The sequence below is a fragment of the Nanorana parkeri genome, unplaced genomic scaffold (assembly GCF_000935625.1).
Source record: "Nanorana parkeri isolate BGI_ZX_2015 unplaced genomic scaffold, ASM93562v1 scaffold127, whole genome shotgun sequence".
Lineage (NCBI taxonomy): Eukaryota > Metazoa > Chordata > Amphibia > Anura > Dicroglossidae > Nanorana > Nanorana parkeri.
Window position 1 is genome coordinate 123,371 of NW_017306395.1, and position 17,581 is coordinate 140,951.

The following is a 17,581-nucleotide window of genomic DNA, read 5'->3' on the forward strand; positions in this document are numbered from 1 at the left end:
GGTACTTGCGTGAGGGGCCCTGGCGGCCAAGGAGGTTTGGGCTCCAAGCTAGATTGTTTTTGCTGGGGGGAGAAGAGGAGAGAGACACTGACCGACGCCTGGGGGGGAGAGAAGACGAGACGAGAGAGACACTGACACGCTGGGGGGGGGAGAGAGAGAGACACCGACTTACGCTAGGGGAGGCAGGAGACACTGACCGACGTTGGGGTCCCTTAAACATTTCCTCGGCCAAAAAGGGGTCACGAGTGGAGAAAGTTTAAGAAGGCCTGGTCTAGTGTGTATACGGCGATAGCACATAGTTTTGCTTAGTTAGTGTTTAGCTGCATCTGATCGCAGCAGCCCAATAGCCCATGTGAATGAACCCCAAAAAGAAGAGTAGGCTGTAAAAGAATATCAGGTATATCCATTACCTTTCTGATGGTAACTTGAAAAATCACTGCTTTGCTGCTCCTCAGATAGGTGGGTGGAATACCTTCTCTTCTGGCCACATGCCATGGTTCCTATTACCAGCTCCTATGTGTTGTAGTGATGTATGACCCAGCACAAGGAACCACAGAGTGCAACGGTAGAGGGCTGATAGTTTACACACCCAGAAGTATGGAATCCCATCATCAGTGGGGAGCAGAAAAGCAGTGACGTTTGAGGATACAGACCACTGAAAAGGAATGCCATACATGCTATTCTTGTACAGTCCAGTCTTCTTTTACAAGTCACCCTCTGACACCTACAGGGTTGTGTCAGTGCGCTACTGATTTTGTCCTCGCACATGCTTTGGCTTTTGTCAGTACGGGACTAGTGGTGTCTAAGCAGATATGTTTATGGTTGTGGCCGTCCATAATTATTTTGTAGGTACAAGCACAGTGTCAAATGTGTGCAATGTGTACTAGACATGTGCGATTCGTTTCGTTCCGAATCAAAATTCAGACAAATTTTCTGAATCCTAATGCATCCGAATATGAAATTCCATTTCCGAATTTTAGATCCCATCCAAATTCTATTTAAAAACTAAATTGAATCGGACATGTGACTTTTCTGGCCAATAAGATGTGTTTTTCGGTTTCATCCATCCGAATGGGTCTGAATACGAATTTTCGTTATGGCAACAAGGGAGCCATATATACACATATATTACTAAAGCTGAGGCAATTTAGAAATTCGGATCCCGAATGCCATTCGGGTCTAGGAGATTCAGTTTTAGTATTAATATCTGTATATGGTTTTCTGTGGCAGTCGTAAGGAATATCCGTTCGTAAACTTATCCGAAACTGACGAAAAGTCGGATTTTGTCCGAATCCGAAACCCGAACCAAATTGAATTTGGGATCCGAATCCCAAATCTTCTTCCTCTCCCAGTCTACAGAGAATGCAAAAGGCTGATACCAGGTAAAATTCAGCTACTTACACTGAATATATCTATACAATATAATTAATGGTGAATACCGAGCTTCACTGATGTGTGTGGAGTTCAGCTGTAACAAATAGCAAAAACCAGAGATGATATAGTAGTCCAACTCAACCAATCTCCCCCGCCCGTATTCACTCCCTACAATGCACCATCTAGAGATCAGTGCCAATGGATATGTGTATAATAATAAGCGTCACCTTCATTCTGTAACCTAAGTAAGAGACTCTGCTTCTATGAATGAGAGGCAGATCTGGTGTCATGTTTTGATAATGGATACCTGACAGTGTGGGGATGATAGAACACAAAAAGGTCCATTGATTGTCCTCTGCTTTGTTGCCATCCTCTTCATAAGGATAATGACGTTGGTCAGAAGGATAAAAATGCTTCTCATAACCCAGGAAGAGGGAGGCAGAAATAATACGAGTGAAAACACGAATAGATGAGAATAAGATCAAAGTCACACTAACCTCAGGAGACGCTTATAAACTACCGGCCATCTTTATCATGTATACAAAGAACATCTTCCACAACTCCGATTACAGGAGATTAAAAGACAAATAAAAATGATTTCTAATGACTAGAAGATTCTGAAATCTTTGGGGGGAGAATCAAAAAGTAAAGACAAAATACATTTCACCGCTTTAACCCTTTTGTTGCCAAGGCCTTTGTTTGCGTTTATTGCACACATGTTATAATCCACATTAAAACCCCCCCAAAATTATATATTTTCTGAAAGACCCTGTAAAATAAAATGACAAATGTAAATTTTTTACGTTGCATATATTAGCACAACTCATTATCAAACTCAAACATGTAGTAAAAAAAGGACTTAAGTATATTTTAGAGGCCAAAAACACAATATAATACCAATTTTTTAGGTTACAACAAGTAAATATATACCCAGCATACCATGATTAAAAATTGTGTGTGTCCGTGAAATGGCGAAAAAATACTGTAGCCCAAATTGTCCATAGGTGAGGCTTTAAAAGCCTGTACAGGTCATCAGTTTAAAGATATCCATAAATATTTCCCCTGGAATTATTGCACTCACTCTGACACACACGGCAATACCTAACATATGTGATATCCGTTTTCATACGTAGGTGCACCTGACGCATGTTTACATCCCACTCGTGGGGGTGGGGGACTTTAATTGCTATCACGAGCCCCTTATGTGATAAAATGGTAGTGGTGACAGGTACTCATTAAGGTGACATTGGGGTCAATTAGACCCCTAGTGTCACCTTTCCACTTCAAATAAGCTATTGGAACACAGATCATGCTCCAATGGCTTATTGCCTGGCTTCTGCAGCCGAGTAATGACAGCTGAGAGACTGCAAGTGATGCAGCATTGCTTCCAGTCCCATTTACCAGGGAGGAGATCGGTGAACAGATGTTTGCCAGTCTCCTTCCCCGCTTACTGCCAATACCCAAGATGCCAGTCCCAGAACCATAGGAGGGGGAGCAGAGCCCGGAAAGCAAGGCGGGTGTGACAGGCAAAACTTGAGATGACTCAAAAACTTGACTCAAAAACTTGAGATGCCCGAATAAATTTATCATAAATATCTTCTCTTTAACACCCCGTTCACACCTGAGCGTTTTACCGCGCGTTCCTACGCTCGGTAAAACGCGCAACAGGTGAAAACCCATGTTAGCCTATGGGCATGGTTCTCACCTGCCTGCTTTACCACCCGTTCGATCGCATGGTAAAACGCCATACGCCCAAAGAAGTACACGAGCTTCTTTGGGGCGTATTGACGACCGTATCCCGCTGTTATCTGCCGGATAACCCCCTCGGAAACTCGCGTTTGACGCGCGTTTCTTTTACGGCAAATCGCGGTAAAACCATGCGGTAAGAAATGCGCAGCAAACGTGAGTTTCCAATACGCTGAGGTCTAATATAAACTAGTAAACATAAAAACAAATGTACAATAACAAACACCAAAATATTAAAATACTGCTCATTAGAAAAATACAAAATATGAGCATGAAAGTTTTTGCATCTTGAACTTGTGAAGATCGTTTTTCCATAAATATTCTATTTCTTGCCTGAAACTGATTGTGTACACGGATATCGGCAGCCCTGGTTGCTGTTAATACTAAATCCAGAGCTGACCTTTACTCTGTGGTTGTAAATTGGAAGTTATTTGTTTGAACTTCTAATCAAACTAGAGCCTGGCGGATAGCAAACCGTTCTACTTCCATATCTCAAGGTCTTCAAATACTTGGAGATTATATATTCTCATCCAGGTCAGGACGGTAGAATAATCAGATTTAACTGCTTCTGGTGTTTCATGAACTGCATAGGACACAAAGCAAGGTGGATCCCAAAAACGTGCTTCTGCTTCTTTTAGTCTCACTTAATAGGATGATGCAGATATATTTAAACAAATGCTACATTGAGACACAACCTAACCTTTGAATGGCGCCAAGATTCAGCTACAAACATCCATACTGTCCCACCAAATAAATCACTATAGTTGCCAATATCTTGACCTCTTGAAGGTGCTGGATCCTGTGAGCTGTAGACCTGTATGCTCATTAGTTCTAAGAAATTCTCTCTAAACCACTGCAGTCCTCACCACATTGGAGCATTATAAAGAGGTATCACAGCACAAAATCATAAGAAAGGAGCTATAGTCCTAGCCAGCAGCACGCAAATAACTTGATAAATCTGGCTGCAATAGACCATGTAAAACTCAGCTAGAACTCCAGAAAGAACTATTTATCTCCTTAACAAAATCCCAATGCAACTTCAGTCTGGTTTGCCTGAAAAAAAACAAGTCTTCCAGTTCAAAATCTAAAGCGCACCATACACATTACAAACTGACTGTGCAGTGTTTGTACAATCCCCATTAGGCTTACCAACCCTCTGTAATAGGAGGAATACCTAACCTAGCAAATCAAATTGTATCTAATGAAGCAGGCACTCGCTCTAAAGCGTTGGTAGATCTAAAGCCTTTCAAAATACTCCAAGAACAGCAAATTCTCTGCAATAATAAATCCCCCAACCTATTCCTTCCTCATAGGGAAATTTTTAGATTGTTACGTGTGAGAGTTTAAAGCACTTTTAAGATGCAAGAAAAGCCCTCTGCTATTTCACCGAAATCATCAGAGGGGGGTCACACCATATGTACCCCTGTAAATACGCTGCTTAGACTGCCTGGAACTCTATGGCTGGATTTTCACTTTTGCGATCTGTTAACGTACATTCTGTTAAGTGTAAACATGCGTATCGTTAGAGAAAAAATCAATTTGTCTCTTGGCGCTAATGACTACCGTCACACAATCCTTCAGGAGTAGTCTTTCTTGTAAAATATTCACAGCTTTTGGAGAGGCTGATCGTCAAAGAGACTCTGGGGTTCTCATCAGATACATAAAAGACAAAAGCAACAAAGCGCCACCTCTTTGTGTGAAATCTTTTTTTATTTGAATAATAAAAACGGTTAAAAATACTCACAATTATAAAATATAAGTCACGCTTGTCAGTAAGAGACCACAAGATCAATGTCTAAGGAATGTTCCGATCAGACTGCGTATAAAAAGCTGCCTTTGGTCACATCCCCACACCATCGTGCCACCGGCTGCTTTTAGGCTGGATTAAATCTAAACTTACAGGGTTATTCACGAAAGGGTGAAGAGTTTGGAGAAGGCAGGAGACGTGAACAATCTAGGACAACATAGCCAATTTGGAAAAATTCTCCAATTCAGCTCACTTACCAGTTCAGTTATGTTGTCCTCAGTGCCGGTGCAAGGATTTTTGCCTACACAGGCGAAGGTGCATTTCATTTTTGCGCTCCCCGCCCATCTTTAACTTTTTATAATTTTTTTATAGAGCGCAAAGAGGTGTGATCGCCGCCGCGGCGACCGACTTAAAGGGGCCCCCTCCCGGTTGCATCTTTCAGCCCCCGTCCCCCCACCGGCGCCTTCAGGCAGATGCTTGACCTGCCTATATGGTAGCGCCGGCTCTGGTTGTCCTACATTATTCACTTCTCCTGCCTTCTCCAAACTCTTCACCCTTTTGTGAATAGCCCTGTTAAAGTAAGCAGCAGTGCAAATGTGATAAATTATTGACTCAATAAAAGAATTAGTGCACTTAGTAAGTAAGCTTTGATTGCATTATCAAAAACATCTCTAGTATGTATTCCTATTACAATGCTGATGTTATATGCCACCAATGTGACGGACCGCCTGGTACCCCTTCTGGGTACCTCCGCCAAAGAGCGTCTCCTGCCCGCCAAACCCCTCTCTCAGCCAGCAGATTGGCAGTAACCAGCCCCTAACCCCCAATCACGAGGCAAAACTCATGTTGAAGGTTCAACATAGAAAGAGCAACTGCTTTATTAAACAAAGGACATTCACTTTAGAGACACTGGGAGGGCTACAACCCCCCCCCTCCCTTCCCCCTCATGACAAACACAGATAACAGCTTACACAGGGAATCAGACATTTACATACACAGTCACAGTACAATAGGGTGAGCATCAGATAACAGGGGGGGGGGAAAGCTATGCAACTGACTTCACTTAATTAAGTCTCCATTTTGAATAGACAACCCATGTGGCCAAGTCCTTGTCCTCCACCATTTTAAAACATATATTTCACAGAGGGCAACAGTCACTGTCTGCATATAAAATGTACATTTAGCCCCAAAATCTCCTGTTTTCTTGCTGGGCCATAATCGGTGGGTAAGAGGCCGGCCTGCAGCCCCCTCCAACTAGCACAGTGACGGTGCATTCCGTCACAGATAGTATATGCTGGGACATTACAACTCCTTTAAGAGACAGTACATATATCCTAAATGACAGTGTTCAACTGAAGTATCAACAACTGGAGGCGGAAAAACCTCTTTTAAACTTCTCTATCTTAAAGATTACATTAGACTGTACAATACATCCTCTACTTTTTGTTTTTTGGCCAAATGTTTACTCCAGGACACGCATGAGAATCGAGCAGGTGTTAGTTTCCCTTATACGCCCCTCGTTCTGCTAGCCGCATGATAGACAATGAGAATTGCCATCTGTGACTGCTACCAAGTGATCCAATGAAAACTTGCAAAGGTTGGGTCAGATCTGGAGACCTGTACATATATATAATAATGTATTTTTCCTTTACACAACATTCATGCAAAGTTTAACTAACATCTTCTCCAAGATGTCTCCAGTGGGGCCCCTAATAGCCCTGCTCCTACTCTGCACCTCTTCCCTAGCAGAAGAGAAGGCTGTCCTGCCTGAAGGTATGGAAATGTATAATTTGGGTTATTATTCTAGTTGCTAAATGTAAATTACAAACAACTTTCTTGCAGAAATTACTGTCATATTATTCTTGAGTAAGAATGCATTTTTCAGGAAATACAAAACTGAGTATAGTTATAGAAATATTCCACTTTCACAGAAAATACTGAAGATTTCGACCACATATAATTACTCTCAAATCCATTTTGTAATTCAATATTATTAATTTTTTCCATTTCCATCTGAAATCATAGCCAGCCATGATTTTCTGAATTTAACAAAAAATGTAAATGCATTCCTTGCAGTATGACAAATCAGAAACAATGAGGATGATTTACCAGAAGTTCTTCACTCACAAAAACAGACATTTATGAGGGGTATTCTGTATAACATTGTGTAAATAATAGGGCTGATTCACCGAAGGAACATAGAATATTGTTTGAAAATTCACTTTTCAATCATGTGAAAAGCAAATTCCTGTTCACTTTAAATACCCAGTCAAATGCAGCTGTTTTTCCCGTGATTGGATAACATAAGTGAACATTTACACAGTTTTTTTGAGTGAATATTCTCAGCTCCTATTCTGTAGATGGTGTGTTATAGAACACCCCTCACAAACTGAATTTACTGAATGGATCAGTACTATTCCCAGAAGCCTGCACAGATCTGGTAATCAAAAAAGATGCATCCTGATATCTCATGTCCTCATTGCCGCTCGCCTTGCTATCGCAAGAGCCTGGAAACAGCCTGAAACTCCACTTCTGCGAAATGTCATCCTAAATACTCATGCTCACTTTGAATTCCTCTATGCTAAAGCCAATCTTACCACTCATCTCTTCACCTCCCAATGGTCCAGCTGGCTATCGGACCCCAGATGCTTGGTTCAAACTAGATGACTATACTGTGGTAATTTCTTTAGATATGTCATGTATGTATTCCATTCCCCCATATACTCTCGTAGGTATAGTGTTCTCTCTCTGTCTGGACACCCCTCCATGAGAAATTGACCCACTACTAGCATTAGGCCCACCCCCAGTTTGCCACTACGAACGTTTTTTTTTTTTCTCTCTATGTTCGCCTTCGTATTGAATTAGTCACATCCTTCTGATCAAAGATGTATACTGAAGACTTCCTATATTCCTGTATTGCTGTAAGATTTAAAATTGCGGCTGGGTACGCTGTTTGCAGTATCCTTTATACTACTGTTTATACTACATGTCTGATGCCTTAATTCCTTCCTTTTTCTTTTCTTTTATGTTTTTATATGCCTTATGGTATGTCTGTATTTACCAAATGCAAACCTAATAAAACTAAAATGCAAACCTAAAAAAAGAAGCATCCTCTGTTTCAACTTTGTTGAGACACTTTCTGGGACTGTTTTGGCACTAATGTCAGTTTAAGAAAGGCAATCAGCAATTTTCACAGAACAGAGACAGGAAGAATTTTGCTAAAATCATTGCAATAGTTGCAATGGGATAACAGAAGGCAGCCAACATGTTTCAGGGGCCAATCAGCTCCCCTTCATCAGATTTTGCATGGCCATCTAATATAGACAAGCAATGTACTTGTTGCTCCTGGCTTTGACCCATAAACTCAGGCTCCGAGCTCTGTGCTCAGCTCAGCTCAGGCTCTGTGACAAGTTGCTTAAGCCCTGATGAAGGGGAATTGTTTGGCCCCCAAAACATATTGACTGCGTTATCATATCCTTTGCCATTTGTGGAATTAATAAATATGTTTCTGGACCCCTAAAACATGAGTTTGGCGCTCCTTCTGGTTCAACTACATGTAGATTTTTCAAGCAGCATGAACCCTGTATTCAGGGAGTATCCTGTTTTGTGGGTAGCTGCTGAACCTAGGCCATACATAGCACCTACTAACTAAGTATCTGGGTCTAGACCTTGCTCCCACCTCTAATTTAATATTTCATGTACACTACCTGAACATCACATCACACATCCCCCCTGTAAATCCCTCAGTTTTATATCAAAGTTGTATAGATATCAATGTTATCAGCCCCAACAGTGAATCTTTACAATGGAGATGCAGGTAGTAGTAACAACATGACAACACTCCAACGTTGTTGTCAGAGATTCTATGTTATGTTACTCACTGGGTTCTGAATAACCCTCGGAGACCCTGCAGTAAGCTCCCCCACCCTCGTTCCCCCACTGAAGCATCTCAATCCTGGGTTGTAGCCTCATTCTCAGAACTGCATTTTCCATAATACAAAATAGATCAAATATCCATCAGAGATTTCATGGGTTAAGGTGTAAGATGTCTAGCCACCAGAAATCCAGAAATACATTAAACTGGCGGGTGATTTAGTCCACCAGCTTCCACCTGAAAGCCAAATTATCATTTTAGCATGGACTAATTTGTCATAATTTTTTTTAATGCAGCACGATGTGGAAGCAGCTTTTCAGATGCATACAAACCTGTCCAGATTCAAGTTACTGGAGACAATGACTGTACCTGGAACATAGTGAGGCCGGCCAATGAGACCACCAGAGTAATCTTCTCTATGCTCGAGTAAGAAAAACAGCATTATATTGTGCATAATATAGTAAACTAGTTACATGTCAACCTACAGTATGTGTGTGTGTGTGTGTGTGTGTGTGTGTGTGTGTGTGAGCCTCCAAGGATTTGTTTCCATAGCCCTGTATTACTATGCTCCCTTAGGAAGACATCTAAGCAAGCATTTTTCATTCTTCTGACTGTTCTACTGTGGTGAAAGCTGAAATATGATTAGTCACACCAGTGCTTTTGTTAATGTCATGAGATTTATAAACCCAGTCTTGGTACTTTATTTTATACAATGACATACTGTGGGTCACTTAAGTATATATCAATAACTGGTTGATCTTGATGTATAATGGACACATGGCAGTGTCCATGGCCAAAGTGGCTAAAATAAGACTGTTGTACCTGAAAAATTAGATTTAAACCTGGACTAAATAATGAAAGATAAAAACTGGAAGTCTGAATCTTATTGATTGTCAAATTCAAGAAACTTCTGGATGAGTTTCTTCTTTCTCAGAATCTACAAGGCATATGGGAAGTATTGAAAAAATTTGAAATCTGCGCTTATGGAAGGGTTAAGTGTTAAAGCTGCTGCGCTATAGTTTTTAACGACAATAAAATAATGAGTGTGCAGCGCTGTAGGTGTTTTATGTGTTACACATCTATTAACGTGCTAAAATCCCTACAATGGGTAAAGTGTAATCCCTTTTTCAGGGATATACAAATGTGAAAAAGTTGTGTTTAAACAAATAAAAATACAAACAATATTGGGTGATCCTAGTGTCTTAACATAGCAATATCCTTAATTATTAAACAATTCCTTAATTAGGAAACAAGTGCCTCATAAAATCCGCTGTGTAGCTATATAACAGCCAAATTAATCAAATCCTATACAATAGTCAGTGATAATTCATCAAAATAAATAAAGTTCATCAAAATAAAGTTCATCAAAATAAAGTTCAATTGTGATGATAATGTGGAAAATCCAAAGTAAAAAAAATTGAAGCTCAGACAGAAATATTTCAACACCGCTGTGCAAGTGTCCACGAATCCCCCTCTGGGGTGCGCACTCACCCCACTGTTTGTGAAAAATAGACAGTGTAGATGATTCTATGCGTCCACATTCAAGGTATTCTATCCGGCAGTATCCCATCACTCGAGCATTTGTGGGATCATAAAAGAAAAACTCCTCATGGTGTGGCAAGTATACACGTTTATTTAAAAAAACATAGAAAACTCACAGTTTAAAACAGCAATAACCGGCCGGTCAAACACAGCACCAAATCCAGCGTCCGCCAAGCATGTACTTCCTGATCGTGGTATCACATTCATTTTGCGGGACTTTTTGGAGAAGGTTACTGCCTCTCCGCTGGAGGCAGGGAATTCTCCACCTGCAACTTGACGCAAGCAAAGGGGTGGGATGCAGTGACGTCATTGACCTTATATGGTTTCATGCCTATATTTGGTAAATTACATTTACCTAATATGGCTTTGTGGCCCTATGAGGTCAGCACAAGCATCCCATCCCTTTGTTTACATGGAACTGAGGGGTAGGGAATGCCGGGCCTGCAATTGATTGGGTGGAAGTGCCCATGGCACTTCCGTGATAAAAGGAGCTCAGTTCATTCTGATTTTGAGCTCATCCCTCATTCCCTTCTAGTGAGGCTAATAATAGGGTGTTCAAGGTCAACCAAGTTTCTTAAGACTCTGCAATGGTATGATATCAAAATGAAACTGGTTCCTCCCATTCTAAGTTCAGGGCTGTATTTAGATATCATTTTGCCCTAGACACTCCTGAATTATGACATCCTTTTATACAAGTTCTGTCCCTTGCCATAATTTTAATAAAGTCTAATGCTAGAATGTGCTATTGGTGGCAGCACGCTGCTAATTGTCAGCTGCACATATCACCAAACAAGATAAAGAGATGTTTCAAGCTTTGTTAACTATACAGTAGTTCTGATGCCTCTCAATATCCCCTACACCCCCTTGTCCTGAAGGCCTGTTACCTCAATAGAAATAGATATACAGTAATTGGAGGTTTGGTTCTCCCCCTCTAACCCTGCTGCTCTAGACACTAACCCACCAGTTCCACTATGGAAAATACAGCCATGGCTGGGCTAAAAAATCAGCATTAGATTTAAACTGTAATCACTCTACTTTTATCACATAAGCAGGAAGAAGAGCAAAGAACTACAAAAAAAAAATTCTGGAGGAAATAGTTTGGGTAGCTCCCCAAAGCCCTAGGTAACCATAGCACTGCAAGACAGATCAGAAGATTCTGGTTTGCAAGTACTGGGATTCAAGAATTCATGAATAACTCTTCAGGTTCATTTGGCAAATATTAGACATGTGTACGGCATAAACATTGATTTTGGACGAAACAAATAAAAAGGGAAAAAACTTTTCATTCATTTCGTTTGATGAAATGAATAATTCTGCTGTTTCAGATTTGGAGGCAACAAACCTCCGAATAATTTTAGAATCTTCTATTGGGGATACGTGTTCCAGGGACAATATCTAAGAGAGGAATTTGTGAGATTTCCTCCAACTTCCTGTTGTGTTTCCGAGACAGGAGGAGAAAGTAAATCTCTCTAATAATATACTCTAACCAAAACTATCCAAAAGGAAAAAAAGGTTTTATATGTCTGTGTGTATATGTATACATACATATATATATATTTATATATACACTGTATAAATATATATATATATATATATTTATACAGTATATATACAGTATATATATTTATACAGTATATACACTTTAACAAATTTGCTTTTATGATAATGTCAATGTTCTTCTTTCGCAGGCTGAATCCATCCGCAGACTGTTCTCAGGAGAACGTCACTGTACTGGATGAAGATTTCGGAGTGCTGGGAGTGTTGTGTCCGAACTCTCCTAAGATTACTACGTTTGAATCTCCGGGCAAAGTGTATGTCAGGGTGTTCAGTAACTCAGCTTCACTTACTAGGACTGTATACTTCCTTTATTACTCCGTCACTCCTGCAAATAGTAAGTCGATCAATGCACAACAATCTCCTGCAGTAAATAATATTTTTTGTATAGTATGGGACATGGTTGAAAGAAACCACTGTCAGGTTTTTTTTTTTGTATCTGTGTCCCATTGAGGAGAGTTCAATTCACTTCCTATCCAGCATAAAGTAGGAGAAGATCTCTTCAAATCAAGGGATATTCCATTTTAGATAGTTGTCACCGAAAGAGTGGTCTTCATTGGAAGGGTCACCCTTTGCTTATGTGGCAGTTTCAGAATTGTCATTAGTATCCCAGAGACAATGGTCACCATGTCCAATAGTGAGGGTGAACCTCCCCAACTAGGATCCAGACAGGCAGTTAACATTTTTTTCCAACTATCTTCGTGGACTAAAACAACACAACCCCTCCTATGCCATGGCGAAGAGAAGAGGGAGATGTGTTCTGTAGTCATGTCCCAGGGCAGGGGTAGGCAAACTTTGTCCCTTCAGCTGTGGTCCAACTACAAATCCCACAAGGTATTGCAAGACTCTGAGGGGGTGATTTACTAACCTAAACACACGCACGCACTAGGTGCGTGTGATTTTTACACAGCAAAACGTATTTATCAACCAAAAAGTCTCTAAAAGCATATTTCCACTAATGCCATATATGGAAAAATCATGCACATGATGCATATATAATGCTGCTTCACAGTTTAGACAAAAATGGTTAGCTCATGCATTTACATTCCTGCATTCATCAACGCAAGCAACACAACATAGAGCTAATTTACACAACATCACCTTGCAATTCATGCTTGGCTTTGCACAACACACCTGCTGGGTGTGTACACACTACAAAGGTGTTTAGATTCCACCCATAGATCATGCTGGGAGGGAACACACTACAGAGGTGTATACATGTTCGTGGTGTGTTTATAAGGTTAGTAAATCAACCCCTGAGAGTCAAAGGCATGACTTTGTCTCCCAGAGTCTTGCAATCTGTTGGAATGTTGTTGTCTTCTTCTCCTCACATATTTGGTGCTTGTGTAAAGGACTCCAATTGGAGCTAAATATTCCCAAAATGTAATTTAAAGACTATTTGGGTCATTGATAACAATAAGATGAAAAAGCATAATTCCCATAATTATGATGATTTCTAGATGGCTCAGTTGCTAGGGTAGATAAACAATGAATTTGAATTTATAAAGGGAGACAGAGCTCCTGAGAGGATACGGCTCAATAGAATGAATGGGCGATGTCCGAGTGGGGAGTGGGCGGGCTGCATTAGCCTCATTAGAATATGGACTTTTTCAGTGGCCCGATACCTCGGTCTCCCGGCCAATGAGAGCTGCGGAAAACCGAGTGGAGTGTTTGTATTACCTGTGTCTCTGTCGGACTGCCGCCAAATGACAAGTGTAGATATAACCATATCTTACAGCCGGGATGATAGCAGGACGAGACTAAAGGCTATTATTCTGTAAGGACATATCTTTCTAAAGGCCACAGTAGCTAAAGATCTCCTGAGTCACCATAATGACCATAATGATCCTTAAACGTGCTATTATAACCTGTATCTTTATGACAAATATATACAGGATCCTTATATTGAACACACATCGATCATAGTAATGGTCATACTGATCATATAAATACTTTAAAACCTATAAATCTAAAAACCATATCAATAGATCTCATGAATGGTTTTTAGTCTGCCGGGAGATATTAGGCTGCGGAGGTCCTTGGGCTTCTTATATATGACAAGGGGCCGATTTGGGAGAGATTGTTTCAGCACAGGATCTTCTTTAAGTATTCGCCAGTGGTTCTTGAGTATTTTGGAAATCCGAAAGGCATCATCATTATATTGTGTGCAGAAGTTAAACTTAAAGGTGTTACCCTCGTTTCGTACCTTTTTGGGGATGGGGACCAAGTGTTTATTGTAAGCTTCTTCAATTATCTTTGTATTATACCCCTTGTCTGTAAATTTCTTGATTAGTATTGCTCCCAATGCCTCATAGTCAGAGTGAGAGGTGCACGTTCTCCTCAATCTACCAAACTGTCCATCTGGGACATTTTTTATCCACCTGGGATGGTGGTTACTCCTGGCATGGAGATAGGAGTTACCCGAAGTCGGTTTAAAATGCGTTTTGGAGGAAATCGTACCTGTGTCATCTACCCCCAACTCTAAATCTAAAAACACAAGGCTGCATTTATCCATGACAAAGGTAAAGTCGAGTTTAAAGGGATTGTCTTTGCAGTAATCCACAAAAGCTAGAAATTCTGCATCTGTTCCATCCCAAATTATAATAATATCGTCGATATATCTGGCGAATAAGACCAAATTCGATCCGAATGGGTTATGGGACCAAATATAAAATTTTTCCCAATACCCCATAAATAAGTTCACATAGGAAGGTGCAAAACTAGCTCCCATGGCAGTGCCTCTTAGTTGAATATAAAAAGTATCTAAAAACGTGAAGTAATTGTGAGTTAAAACGAATTCGATAGCTTTGATAATAAAATTGGCCTGTTCAGAATTAAAATCTCCTGATTGGGTCATAAAATATTGTACCGCTTGTAATCCGAATTGGTGTTCGATGGACGTGTATAACAAAGCCACGTCTAGCGATGCCCAACAATAACCCTCTTTCCATTCATAGTTTTTTAAAATTTCTAAAATGTGTCCAGAATCCCTGACATAGGAGGGTAATTCAGTGACCAGTGGCTGTAAAAAGTGGTCTATGTAACTGGCAAGATTTGAAGTCAGGCTATCCATGCCTGCTATGATAGGTCTACCCGGAGGTCTGACAGGGTCCTTATGGATTTTGGGGATATAGTAAAAATACGGAATACAAGGATGTTTGATGAATAGAAAATTACATTCTGGTTTGGTTAAAATGCCTTGGGATAATGCACATTTTAATAAATCCTCCAAGATGTTCTTATATTCACTGGTTGGATTACTTTTTAGGGGGAGGTAAGTGGATTTATCTGACAATAGTCAAGTTGCCTCTGTAACGTAATCCTCTTTATTCAAAATGACCAAACCTCCACCCTTGTCTGCCTGTTTGATAACTAGATCCATATTGTTACTGAGTTGTTTAATGGCCACTTTTTCTTTTGGGCTTAGATTCGTTGGTCTCTTACTTTCTGTAGAGCAAAGCTTTTTAAAATCTGTATAAACTAACTGATAAAAAGTGGGAAGAAAATTCCCTGTAGAGTGGTGAGGATAAAAAATTGACTGTGGTCTAAAATTGGTATGTCTGATGTTGGGATCAAAATTGGGGCACCATTCGAAAGAGGATGCTCGACCATCCCATAATTCTTCCAAGTGCCTGTTCATCAGGGTCAGGGTCTGGCCCTAAGGCACCTTCACTCTCTATTGATAGGGCATTTTTCATCTTTGAATCTTTTATGATAAAATGTCGGTGGAGGGTGAGTTTTCGTATAAACCTGTGAAGGTCTAAAAAAATTGAGAATTCATTGGTTGAGGAATTGGGAGCAAAACTAAGTCCTTTTCTTAGGACTGATTTTTCTATCTCATCCAGAGGGTGAGAGGATAGATTGAAAATTTTTATAGTATCGTAGTTTGGGGCAACAGTGGCTAAGGACTTCTTTTCCCTTTTTTGCTGGACCTCTCGTCCGGCTCTACAGCCTCTTTTCCTTTTAGGTTTGGTTACCATTTCTTTTTTCGTACTTTGGGGGTGTGTGCCAAGGACAAAAAAGATCCAGCATCTTTGAGGACAGTCCCTTCGCTACGGCTATAATGTTTAGGTCTGGCCCTTACTTTGTTCCATTCCAATAATATTTCTTGTTCATCGACTGCGGAAACGCCCATGAATTATTGCCATGCGTGGGAATGTAGGGCAGCGGCCGAAAGGCTACTGGGGAAGTGATAACATCGTTCTTCAGGTCCCGATCTAAAATATCTGAAGATCGTGGACCTGGCGTAGAGGACCCCCGATGAATGGTGGAAATCTTGCGAGGAGTGTTAATGAGACTTGTCCTCCTATTGGAATCCATATAGGGTCTGGGATGTGACTGTGCATGGGGACGAACTGGTGATTTAGGATTTGCCCTAGGGGCTACAGGGGATGGTGGTCTGGAGCAGGTCATCAAATGTTTATCGCGTGCATGAAATGGATGTGTTGGAAGATGTTCCTGATGGTGTGGGTGTGTGTATAGTGATCGTTGTGATCTGGCTGTTTGCCAACTGTTTCCGTGAGGAGGGGGTCTCATAGGTCGGGGCTGAGTCGTCTCCCTGGATCGAGGAAGACGCTGCAACCTATAGTCAGACCTATGTTGATTGTTGGCTTCCCTTATGGGCCGTTGTGTGTGTTGTCTAGTGGATACAGGACGAGAGCCAGGGTTCATATGTCTCTTCCAAGTGAAGATGTTGCCGCCCTGGTAGTCATCCTGATCCCTCTCGAATTTCCCTAGTTTTTTATCGAGCAGAGTTTTTTTCAAATTTTAAGATCTTATTGTGGATGGAAGAATCCCATTCCGAAAAACTGGGATGATTATGATACTCATTGAGTTGCTCGGTGAGTGTGACAATTTTAGCTCTTGTGTTCTCAAGTAGTCATTTTCTCTGTTTAACTATCAAAGCTATCCACTCGCCAGAGCAATTAAGAGCTTGTTCATCCCATGTCTTTCTAAGATCTGGATCAAGGAAGCTGCACTGTTTAGTGATGCGGAGTCCTCTGGGGATCAATTTGGCCTTAAGATAATGCTTAAGGGTTTCCGCATCCCACCAGTGAAGCATTTCTTTTTCTAATGTATTTTTCAAACTATAAAATGCTTTGATCATAGGTTTAGTGGAATAATTTTCCGAAGAAATCTGAGGTGGTATATTAGGTTTATTAACTTTAGAAAAGTCCTTGGTAATGAATTAATTAAATAGGTTGGTTCTTCTGTTATGGCGATCCTCTATGGAAGTAGTCATGGTCGGATCGTTGGATGGTCTTGTATTGAAAAAATAATGGTTGGATGCCGTTAAAGGGAAAACCTGTAGGCAGCTTCTATAGTCCCAGAAAGCAAGGCAATTAACAAAAAATGAAGAAAGCAGCGCCAGAGGTAGTCATATACAGTCTTAGCGACAGAAAAAGCATAATTCCCATAATTATGATGATTTCTAGATGGCTCAGTTGCTAGGGTAGATAAACAATGAAGTCACCAGATACGTGAAAATGGCTAACACAAAAGTCTGTTTCTTTTTTCAAATAGTTTGGTTAAATAAGTTATTAGGTGCTTTGAGCTGAACATTAAGACAATTTATTTATTTGCTTATATTTCTGTTTTATATAATACATAATGATGTTATATTGTTTACTAACAGAATGACTAAATACATACAGGTGAAACTCGAATAATTAGAATATCGTGCAAAAGTTCATTTATTTCACTAATGCAACTTAAAAGGTGAAACTAATATATGAGATAGACTC

The 17,581-nt window shown here is 40.4% G+C and overlaps 1 protein-coding gene across 1 annotated transcript in view; it reads left to right on the forward strand.

Moving 5' to 3' along the window:
• Nucleotides 1–528: 528 nt before the first annotated feature.
• CUZD1 (CUB and zona pellucida like domains 1) overlaps nucleotides 529–17,581 on the forward strand; it is a 30,719-nt gene continuing 13,666 nt past the window's right edge. Inside the window, exons 1-3 of the mRNA XM_018553664.1 lie at nucleotides 529–565; nucleotides 9,038–9,167; nucleotides 11,972–12,174. Of these exons, the coding sequence (XP_018409166.1) occupies nucleotides 529–565; nucleotides 9,038–9,167; nucleotides 11,972–12,174 (370 nt within the window). The remainder of the gene's footprint in view (nucleotides 566–9,037; nucleotides 9,168–11,971; nucleotides 12,175–17,581) is intronic.